Source organism: Mus caroli, unplaced genomic scaffold (assembly GCF_978045245.1).
Source record: "Mus caroli unplaced genomic scaffold, Mus_caroli_1 scaffold_17, whole genome shotgun sequence".
NCBI lineage: Eukaryota > Metazoa > Chordata > Mammalia > Rodentia > Muridae > Mus > Mus caroli.
This window is the reverse complement of record NW_028227272.1, coordinates 26,562,052-26,574,029: the sequence shown is the minus strand read 5'-3', so window position 1 is coordinate 26,574,029 and position 11,978 is coordinate 26,562,052. Positions and strand designations below refer to the sequence as shown.

At 40.7% G+C, this 11,978-nt stretch overlaps 1 protein-coding gene across 4 annotated transcripts in view; it reads right to left on the bottom strand.

Moving 5' to 3' along the window:
- Opa1 (OPA1 mitochondrial dynamin like GTPase) overlaps positions 1-4,247 on the bottom strand; it is a 73,830-nt gene extending 69,583 nt beyond the window's left edge. For all 4 annotated transcript variants that reach the window (XM_021185471.3, XM_021185473.3, XM_021185472.3 and 1 more), the window contains exon 1: positions 4,029-4,247. In XM_021185471.3, coding sequence (XP_021041130.1) covers positions 4,029-4,060 — 32 coding nt within the window. In that variant the 5' untranslated portion in view covers positions 4,061-4,247. The remainder of the gene's footprint in view (positions 1-4,028) is intronic.
- Positions 4,248-11,978: the final 7,731 nt, after the last annotated feature.

Below are 11,978 nucleotides of genomic sequence, written 5' to 3'. Positions count from 1 at the left end.
ACCAGGCCCGGCAGCAAACTCGGGGCTCTCAACATGCTGTCATGTATATTGACAGGATTCCTGAAAAATACTGCAAACTTTTAAGAGCATGTTCAACAATATTAGAGGATGCAACACTTATAGATTTAAATATTAAAAATGAGAGAATTTAGTGAATACTAAAAAAAAGCAATTTATTGAAAGTAAAGATGAACTTGCATATACATCAACTTAGGATACTTTCTAGGATGTCAATTAAAGAAAAAATGCAGAAAACATAAGCTATGATACAAAGCAATGGTATCAAAGTAGGAGGATGGGAGATATAGTATATCCCATGGATATACAGCAATGATCCATTGGGATCAGGGAATAGAGTACTGGAGATGCATATAGTGTGCGCTCTGTGCTCATGGAGATGTATATAGTGTGTATTGTGGGTGCATGGAGATGTATATATGTGCACTGTGGGTGCATGCAGATGTATATTGTGTGCGCTATGGGTGCATGGAGATGTATATATGTGCACTGTGGATGCATGCAGATGTATATAGTGTGTACTGTGGGTGCATGGAGATGTATATATGTGCACTGTGGGTGCATGGAGATGTATATTGTGTGCGCTATGGGTGCATGGAGATGTATATATGTGCACTGTGGGTGCATGGAGATGCATATATGTGCACTGTGGGTGCATGGAGATGTACATATGTGCACTGTGGGTACATAGAGATGTATATATGTGCACTGTGGTGCATGGAGATGCATATATGTGCACTGTGGGTGCATAGAGATGTATATATGTGCACTGTGGGTACATAGAGATGTATATATGTGCACTGTGGGTGCATGGAGATGTATACAATGTGCACTGTGAGTGTGTGGAGATGTATACAGTGTGCACTGTGAGTGTGTGGAGATGTATACAGTGTGCACTGTGAGTGTGTGGAGATGTATACAGTGTGCACTCTGGGTGCATGGATAGGTTTTGGGGCTGTTTGTTTTCAGTAGAGTTCCCTTTTATTGTCCATACTCATAAACAGACCATAATATAATAAGGACTTTACAACACATAGTTCTATGACTTGGCTTACAACTTAGTATATAATAAACATTTCCTCTTTAGCTTGGAGAAAACATCAACTAATCTTCCAGGAGAGATGTACATTTAATGTTTTTCTAAGGTGACCTCAGGGGAGTCCATGTATAAATTACCTTCCTATGGATATAGAAACTTGCCCTTCAATGATTTAACTCTTTAGTTTTCTGTGACTGGTTCTTGCTCTTTAACCCTTTTATATCTGGTATTTGCTAAGTAGCTCAGGCTGACCTTGAACTTCTAGAATCCTTCATTTCAGCTTTCTGAGTATTGAGACTACAGGTGTAACATGGCTTAATAACTTTAGCTTTTTAATGTGCATTTACCTAAGTGTCAATCAAGAAACCCATTTTATTTTCCCAATCTTTATTTGTCATTAGTGAAAGCAGTATATTATTTAATCTTATTTTAAAGTAGGAATATTATGCAAATAGTTATTATACAAGTAAATAAATAACATTTTAAGATAAATATGCATATGAAAATTTTAGGGCAGATGCATCCTTTTTTTTTTTTAAGGAGATGAAGGGAAGACGTTGTATTTCAGAAATGAAGACCATACCCTGTCTAAGCAATCTCATATTCTTTTAATGGAAGGAAGAAAATAAAGTTGAAGAAAAATTTTGCAGAATTGAAGAAACAGATTTTTTAAAATCAAAGGTCAAGCCAGACGAGTGATGAAAAGGAAAACCCAAAGCTGAACAAAGCCTCAGTAACCTGGGACAGACCACTCAACTGAACACTTAGAAAGACCCTAAAAGCAGCTATGGAGAGAAAAAGACTTCCTTATCCAAAGAAGCTTAAAAACTAAAGTCAAGCCAAGCAGTGGTGGTTCATGGCTTTAATCCCAGCACTTGGGAGGCAGAAGGAGGTGGGTTTCTGTGAGTCTGAGGCCAGCTAGGGCTACACAGAGAAACGCTGCCTGGAACAACAATTAAAAACCCCAACAAACATACAAACAACAGTAAGAAAAAATGCAAAAGTCAAATGTCATAAAGTATACCACCCACACCATCTACTCTTGCTCATCTACCACATCCTTTACCTACATAGAGCTGTGTAGTATGAAATTATTTTTTCATTAGTTTTACACAAATATTTATTGTACCCCCAAAGTGTTGGCTATCAGTTTTCCATTTGACTTGTCTAAGAGGTATATTTATCTGTATATAAAAAGTCTGTTTTAACCTCATGACTACAGTAGTACCTAGCTGCATTATTTCATAACTTAAAAGGAACTATACTGTGCAGGGCAATTCCAGAGCCTGAGGGGTTCTGGTTTTCCATATCCCTATTTCTTCCATTAGCTAAGCTGTGCTTTGGCATAAGACATTCTAAAGCCATGACTGTAGACACATGTTCATACCTTCAGAAACAATGCAGCCCAGCTAATCAATGTACATAATTGATTAAACAAACAATACAAACTACAAACCTGTTTATTTGTAAACCAATGTTAAGTGTTTCCTACATACCTCTTTGAAAAGAGTATGCTATCTTCTGCACTTTTTTTGTTTTATAGAAAACTAAATGTCTCCACTTAATTATAAAACAGCAGCAATAGAAAAGTTGTAAATAGCTTATTTCAATAGAGAAGGTTGTGAACTTACTGCTAAATTAAAATCCCACCAGATTAAAAACAACCACATTGCAGCAGAGGCAGTTCCACTGTGGACTCTTAATTAACTGTGATGAAAGGAATGGGTCCTATTCCTTATAAGTATAATACATAATTTATACCATTAAAAAAAGTTTTGGGGGCAGGGCTGGAGAGATGGCTTATTGGTTATGAAGAAGGGCTAGTCTTCTAGAAGTCAGAGGTTGGATTCCCAGCACCCACATGGTGACTAACACCTGTCTGCTACTCTAGTCCTAGGTGACTGAATGCTGTTCTCTGTCCTCTGTGGGCAGCAGACACAGAAGTGGCACACAGATATACATACTGGTGAAAGAGATACAAACATATTTTAAAAAGTTTTAGCTGGGCGTGGTAGCCCACGCCTTCAATCCCAGCACTCGGGAGGCAGAGGCAGGCGGATTTGAGTTCGAGGACAGCCTGGTCTACAGAGTGAGTTCCAGGAGAGCCAGGGCAATACAGAGAAACCCTTTCTCGAAAAACACAAACAAACAAACAAACAAAAGTTCTAGGGGCTGTAGAGATGGGTGGAAACCTTGGTGTACACTACTTCCTGTAATCAAATGTCTGAAAAAATGTGCTAAGCTTGGGGGCTATTGGAACAAATTACATAGATAACATCAAATTTAGTATCAGTAAGTGCATTAGCAATTCATAGAAATAAAACTACTTTTGGTTTTCTACTTTAAAACAAGACTACGGCAACATCCGCAGCGAGACTGGAGAAGTGCATCGAAGTGGACCTCAACACTGAACAAGATCTCCTCTGACGGGGCATCTCTTAAAAACCGCCTGATATCATGCACAACACCACTCTAAATTTGACTCCAGTCAGAGGGTCAGGCAAACGGGCAGATGGCCCTTTCCCGCGTAAGTATGAAAGGACATACTTTCAAGTATGCTGCTGCAAGTGCTACCAAGTAGCTGCAAGAGCAAAGTGTGCGCTGTGGCATGGCGTATGGCTGCAAGAAGGCAGTTAAATGACACGCACAGAGATACAAGGACAGAGCTAGGCCAGGCCAGAATAGCAACAATAAAGGCAATAACTAGAGACAGATAACAGGGAGATCACAAGGACAGGGACAGGAACGATGGGCCAAGGCAGCAAAAAATCTTCATGTTGAACAAGGAATGGTCACCGGCCAACTCCCGTCACTCCTTTGGGTATTCAAACATTCGCGAGAATTTTCTAAGAGCCTCGGCCTGGCCTGAGGGTCGGTCACCTGCACATTCAGGAAGTAGTGATGGGTCAACCCTGCTGTCCAAATGGCCCAGAACCTGACATAACGGGGCCAGGTCGCAGGCCGCACTTACCAGGCCACGGCCGCCCGACCTGCTCGCCACATCCCGCCAGAGCAGACCACACACAGGCGCTGAGACGGCCACGGGGGGAACCCCGTGTCGGCCCCAGTCCGATTCCTGCTCCGACAATGACCCAGGAAGAGGCCCTCAGCAACAAGGGCATAGAGCAGCCACCGAGTCCCTCCCAATGGCGCATGGACTTCCGCAAGAGCCGGCTGGGCTCCCGTAGTCAGTCCGTCTCCGAAATAACCACCCACAGGAACGCTAGGGAGGCTGCACAAACGGGCCGCGGATGACATGCGCATGCGCGGGGAGCCACTGGGCGGGACCTGTGTAGAGCTCCTCTTCTTGGCTCCGCCCTCAAAGTGTTGGATTTTTGAAAATGAACTGGGCGGGCTGGGTGCAGGAAATCCACTGGACGAATGCTTATTAGGAGCAGCCAATTTAAGGAAATCTTTTAAAGATCATTTTCGTAACTGAATCTTATAGCCAGAAGATCGAGTATGCGAGACACCTTAGAAAGTCTGAGATCTGATTGGAAAGGGACTTCTGACATTTAAGCTGTGGGTTTGGGATAAACACATACACAAATGTTTTTGATTTGATTTGTTTTGTTTTGTTTTCATTCCCCCCTTTGTTGGCTTTCACCTGAATTTTAATGGCACCCATTTATTGAAGTGGCCCTTGTCAAAGTCTCTTAACAGTGCCATCTCTCCAGTAATGGCTCCTTAGTAGTATCTGGCTAAGTTCTCTTCTTAGTTTTCTTTTGATTTTCAAGACGTCAGATTCATTCTTCCTTCTCCTTGTAACCTATCCCTCCCCACTCCTCCCTACCAATCCCTCTTCGGACATAGTTGATGCCTAGTCTCCTAGCTACCTACCTGCTTCTCCCAACTATTATTTAATATTCAAAAGTTCCAGTTAGGTTTTGGGCCTTTTGAGTTCCTTCCTTTTTCTGGCTACATTTTCTCCTTAATAATCTAAATTATTTGTATCAATCCAAGTATCTTCTTCATCTTCAACCATTTTCATATTTTTAAAAGAGAACAGGGACTCAAAACAGGAATATTGCCTGTGAGGCCGATTAATGGTGTTGTTGGAAAAAAAATCAGAGAGTCTTGTACTTTATTTCACTTCAAGGATATATTCCTTTCACCCATCTTCCTTCCTCTGTCTCTGTCAGTCTCTCTCTCTCTCTCTCTCTCTCTCTCTCTCTCTCTCTCTCTCACACACACACACACACACACACATGAAATACACACCACCACCACCACCAGTAGCAGCCCAAATAAATTGCTTTTTATCTAATTATCAAAATCATAAATCAGGATCCATCTAGTCATAATAGCAGCAGGTATATAAACGCAACTGACTGACAGTAAACGTTCCGATTGCAGGACTTGAGGAATATATTTACTGTGGTGACTGTCTCAATGATAGCTGCAGATAGAAACCTTCTATAAAGCCTAACCAGTATAAACCAAACTAGAAACAAGTTTAAATTCCAACTTTTTCTAGTATTGAATAAAAAATGCATTTGTTATTGTTGCTTCCTAATTCTTGTTTGGAAAACACAAAAGGGAGAAGTAAATGACAGCTGCCTCCATGTGTAATGTGTCTCTGCAGTTTACGAAGCCCTTGTTTGATAATTCCACTTCTAGGCTGGGACTATGTGCAACTTATGTCTACCATTATATTAAATAGCAAAATAGAGTTAGCATGAAAGTCTCTAGATAGTAGCTAATTAAGTGAATTACATTCACACTAGTCACAAAACCTATGAGCTCTCAGTATCCAAATAGAGAATAATATCTGAAATAGATTGCCCTAATTTGAAATGGCTTTAATCTAGGTTTTTGTTTTGTTTTAACTTCACAATGCTGCCAAAGAAATGTGAAGAAGAAAATTCAATAGAAGCCATGCATCCAATACTTGTTTCAACCAGCCTGATTTCTATATTTAGTATATTATCTAATAAAGGTAATTTACTCAACCCCATATAAAATAGGCCACCTGACTTCTAATGTATCTGTTGTAAGCATGTTTAAGGTTAGAGGGCTAGACTGAGGTAGGAAGTTTGGGATATGGGTGTGCCTCAAGTGAGACTTTCAAGTTATAATGGGTTTACATGACATCCACTTCACTCTATGTACATTGAGGAACATCTACTTATAATGCTGAATAGGAAAACTAGTCAGACTGTTATGAAATCAAACCACCACCACTAGTTCAAATTCAGGCCACAGAGTTGTTTTGTTTGGCTACACAGTGTGAAATGATGTTGGACTTCTTGCTACCATTTAAAAACAGAGAAAATTTACATTTAGATAAACCAGTATTCTGTTTTTTTGTTTTGTTTTGTTTTGGTTTTGGTTTGTTTTTTCGAGACAGGGTTTCTCTGTGTAGCCCTGGCTGTCCTGGAACTCACTCTGTAGACCAAGCTGACCTTGAACTCAGAAATCCACCTGCCTCTGCCTCCCAAGGGCTGGGATTAAAGGCGTGCACCACCACCACCGGGCTGATTAAGCAGTATTCTTAAAATATTAGACAACATTAAGCCCTAATCTTAAAAAAAAAACTAGGAAGGGGTAGGAATTGAGTAATGTTTCATATCCCTTACTCAAATTACACACAAATTTCTATGATCGTGATATTATTTTTCTTAAAAAATCAAGAGAATTTAAAAACATAAACCATCACTTATTAAAACTTATTAATTGAGATACCTGGGGCAGTTCTCAACCTTACTAATACTGTGAACTTTAATATGGTTCCTCATGTTGTGGTGATCCCTAAGCATAAAATTATTTCCATTGCTACTTCATAACTGTAATTTTCTACTATTATAAATCATAATGTAAATACCTGTGTTTTCCAATGGTTCTAGGCCACCCCTGAGAAAGGCTGCTTGATTCCCCAAAGGGGTCATGACTCACAGGCTGAGAACCACTGATTTGGAGGGTTTGATGTTTCTAAAGCAATAAGATTCCCCTAGAAGACCATAACTACACGAGTAAACTGTGATGTTCAAGGAATATAGTTGAATATGATATACAACAAATACTCACATGTTACTAATTCACATTGCATACATGATCCAAAAAATATTGAAGGCAGCGAGTCTTAGTGAAAGGCAATGAGGAAAGGGCTCATTGCTTCTTAAGTGGGAGAGAGAATGACCTTTGTTTTTATTTGTTAACTTGTATATTACTCAACCCAAACAAAGATGTATCTTCTGGTCTAGTAGTCACAGAAGAATTTTACCATTTTAAACTAATTTTTAAGGTTCAGATAGGAACTGAGCACCCCAGCAGTTAAAACTATCAAAGTATCACACAAAGCTACCCTGTTTAGTTATCCATTTGTTTGGAGATCTTTAAAAAGAGCAAAGAAATACCAGAAATCTACACACCTGTGCCTGACCATAAGTATGCATTTAAGGTTTTATTATGTTTCTTTGCAAAGTTTTTCATGGGAGGTATCCAAGGTCCCAGAGGAGAACCACATTCTTCCTCTGTGGTTTCCTGGAGAGAGAAGCATCTGAAGGCCCACACACTCACGCATCATCATTACACTCCCCAATGCTCAGGAAAGCATGTTACAATCATTGTTGGCTCTTCCCATCGATATTGTCTGTCTGTCTCAGAAGAGTCAAAATCCTAGGATGACATCTTTCCTCAAATTAGCCTCTTCGTTTTAAAATGATGTATCCTATCTTTATTTGTATGTATGTGTTTGTATCTGTGTTTGTATTCCATGTATGTGCAGGTGCCTGAGCATGACAGAAGAGGGCAGCAGATCTCCTGGACCTGAAGTTAAAGTTTGGGAGCTGCTCATTGTGGATGCTTAGGAGTAAACTCAGCTCCTCTGCCAGAGCAGCAAGCACTCACAACCACGGAGACGTCCCTCTAGCCCTCATCTATGTGTTTATAGTCATGATAGCCACTTATAGAAGTTGGAGAAATATTCTAAAACTTACTTAGAAATATAGAAGATCAAAATGTTTAAAAAAAATTGAGGCTGGAGCATTTATAACTACCTGACCTCAAAACAACTGGGAAGGAGACAGTGTGGTAGGTATAAGGATAAATACACCCACAGACAAGAATACAGGATGTAGAAATACATTTTAAATTGTGTAGTATGATGGCTAATCTTAACAACCTGATTGGGTTGACCTCTGAGCCTATTTGTGTGTTTGGATTAGACCAAAAGGGGTTTGTTCTAATGAAAAGTTTAGCTCTTTGATGGTTCAGAATTTGAAGAGAAGCTGGAGGGCGAGGTGCTGGGGAAGATGGGGCCCAGGTGAATGATGTAGGATCACTGGGGTTGTCCTTGCTCTGCCCCGTCCCTGTTACTGCTCTGTTCTGTTTCCTGTGCATCAGCTCCACATGCTCCAGACACCATGTTGTGCAAGCTAAGACCATGGAAATACCAAGATAAAAGAAATCTCATGCATTTCCGTAACAGCCCAAAGTGACTATGCACACTGGTAATTGGTTCATGCCAAAATACCACCAAAGCAATTTAATGGAGAATGAATTATTTCTTTTTGTTCTCTGAGTGGTAATGGAATAAATGGAAGATCCCTGTGGGAAAAGATACCCCCCAACTGCTTGCAATATCCAGCATATATTCACACCATATACAAAATTAGTACGTATGCACAAAAATGATATTACCTGGGATATAATTGTAAGTGTAAAAGCAAGAATAAAAGAATTGAAGAATGAAACAATGTTAGAAAACCTATTAGTAACCTGTGAATAGTCAAACAGTTCTTAAGCCACCAAAAGGAATACCATAAAAATGTAAATTCAGCCGGGAGTGGTAGCGCATGCCTTTAATCCCAGCACTTGGGAGGCAGAGGCAGGTGGATTTCTGAGTTTGAGGCCAGCCTGGTTTACAGAGTGAATTCCAGGACAGCCAGGGCTACACAGAGAAACCCTGTCTCAAAAAATCAAAAAAAAATGCATTGCTATCAATTTGTGGGTATCCACCAAGACTCAAATGTTTAAATATAATCCCCATTGTGAGGTATGAAGAGGGTAGAAACTTAATGTAACTCTGGGGTGTGAAGATAGTCTTAGGAAGTGATGAGGATGCAGAAGAGTCAAGAGGATAGAGCCCATGATTGAACACTGGTGGCTTTACAGGAAGAAAGCGGTCCGAGAGGATACCCACACATTTCCTGGTTGTGGGATGCCCCACACTGCCTCTGAGCTCTTGCAGCCTTTCAACCTTAGATTAGAAGTGTGAGCAAAAATAAGCCTCTTCTCCTTAAAAACCTCCCTCAAATATTTCATCATACTGATAAACCAACCAGTTATTAACAGGCATAAAGTTCAGATGTTGCACAGAGGAATATGCCACATAGATTCCCAGAGTCACAGAGTCATGCTATTGGTTATCGAGGAGGCGAAAAGTAAAACCATAATATCATCAATAAGACCTCTAAAAATAAAAAAGATGCACATCACCAACTTGGCAAGGATGTGGAGCAACCAGAGCCTGAAGACACTTTTGGTGCAATAAAATGAGACAGGCCCTTTGGAAACACAGTTGACAGTTTCTATCAATTAAACACGCAGCCCTCTTGCTCAGGCAGTCCTGCTCTTAGGGTTTCGTGTAAGAGAAATAAGGACATAGGTCCATAACAGTAAGTGTGATTTTATTTACAATAGCTTCAAACTGTAATGACATGCCCGCAGACAATGACATAGATAACCAGTGTGTAAACAATGGACTAACACTCAGCAGTGAATGGGGATTGTCCTCCTCACTCTCTTCTCGATCTTCTTCTCTCTCTTTCTCCTCCCTCCCTCTCTTTCTTCTCTTCTCTTCTCCCCCCTTCCTCTTGCCCTGCCACTCCCTTGTCTCTCCCTCTCAATAAACCTCTTCACGTGGAACAGCTCTGTCCTAGCGCGCTGCTTTGGTGCTACCCTCTACTCTAATACATCACTATTGATATTTGATATTCATAAAAAAAGTTCAGAATTTTCTCTTTGTGTGGAGTGCTTTAAAACAGCAAGCACTGCCTACCTTAAAGTAGGCTGTCATATATTATATGTCTTTGCTTTGGAGGTGACATTCTCTACATTCTTTAAATCGGAGCTATAGGGCCAATAATAATAAGAACAGTCTGTTCTGTTATTTTTTTTTAATTGGGACTACTATTGTAACCCTGGAGATGTAGGCCGGGGCCTAGCAAACACAGAAGTGGATGCTCACAGTCAGCTATTGGATGGATCATAGGGCCCCCAATGGAGGAGCTAGAGAAAGTATCCAAGGAGCTAAAGGGACCTGCAACCCTATAGGTGGAACAACAATATGAACTAACCAGTACCCCAGAGCTCTTGACTCTAGCTGCATATGTATCAAAAGATGGCCTAGTCGGCCATCACTGGAAAGAGAGGCCCATTGGACATGCAAACTTTATATGCCCCAGTACAGGGGAACGCCAGGGCCAAAAAATCGGAATGGGTGGGTAGGGAAGTAGGGGGGAGGATATGGGGGACTTTTGGGATAGCATTGGAAATGTAATTGAGGAAAATACGTAATTAAAAAAAAAAAGAAAAATCAAATACATAGTCTGCACCACTTGGACAATCATTAGTCTGTCTTTGTTCTGGGAAACCTGTGTAAACAAAGAAGCACCTGGGTGCTAGTGAGTCTGAGAAGCAGCGATGCCTGTTTGCTGCAAGATACCCCTGACCATCGCCTGACTCCCTCCCTCCCCTTTTTATCTCCTCTGAGGGCAGCCCTGTTGGTAAAGACCATCAGATTCTCATCTTCATTCTGGGGAGAGTCTCTCTGTCATATATTGTGGAGACAAGGCCCCCAGCAACGTATATTCTCTAAACCATGTATTGCTTCAGAGGACAGCCGGATTTTAATAGCATCCCAGGGCTGAGGTGAGAATTTGAGATCTTTATCACAGAAGTATGTATCAACTCACTTAGTAAAGAGACTTTGAATCAAATTTGAATCTTTGATAAATCATCTGACGTAATAAGCATCACTAGGAAATTTTACAACAATATAGTAGGATTTAAAAACATTTGTGTATTTTAAATTTCAGATTAAAAAAAAGGTTAGTTTATATAGCTCGTCTGAGAGAAGACAGTAGGCTGTGGGTGGAGGCTACAGAAAACAAATATGACAGAAAGTATCACCACAGAAGCTGGGCAGGAGGTACAGGAGAGCCCATTACATTTTTCTGTTTGTTTTTCTTATGAGAAGTTAATCAAAAGGCAGAGTTCTAAAAGCTTTGTGAGTGCTGAAGAAATGGTTACAGTTGGTATTCGTTTCCTTTTGCTGCTGTAACAAACTGCCTGAGTGGAGCAGCATAAAATAGAGCCTATTTATCATCTGAGTGTTCTGAATGCCACAAGTAAAGAAACAAAAGCAAGACAAAACAAAAAACCAAGTCTCCCTGTGATTCAAGACAGGTGTTTACAGTGCTGGTCTCACATTGAGAGCTTGGGAGAAGAATTCAGGGGTTTCATTTTCATTTTTCAGTTGCTTGAGGCTGCATACTTTCATTTGTGACTCCTTTTTGTCCTCAAAGCCAGCAGTGGCCAGTCATGATCAATCGTCCCCGACCTGACTCTTCTCCACCTTCCACATACCATAAACTCAGTTGTTAGACTGGGACCTTGGAGATAACCAAGAATGACCTGAAGCCTGACAATGGATCAGTCTCCTGAATTGCATTTAGCATTCGCAGGTCTGGGGATTAGGACCACAGACTTCTCTCTGAAGGGCATTGTTCTAAGTTCTCTATGAAGAAATTGATGGGAAAATGTTGGGGAGTGGGAGAGTGGACTCGTAAATGCGCCCACATCTGGAAACAGTTGCAGTTTGAGGTTACACTCCTGATCTTTGTTCTCACTGTTTTCCTCTTGTAATGACTTCTAACCCCGCTGTCTCTTCTTTCTTGCCATGTTCCATACCACAGAT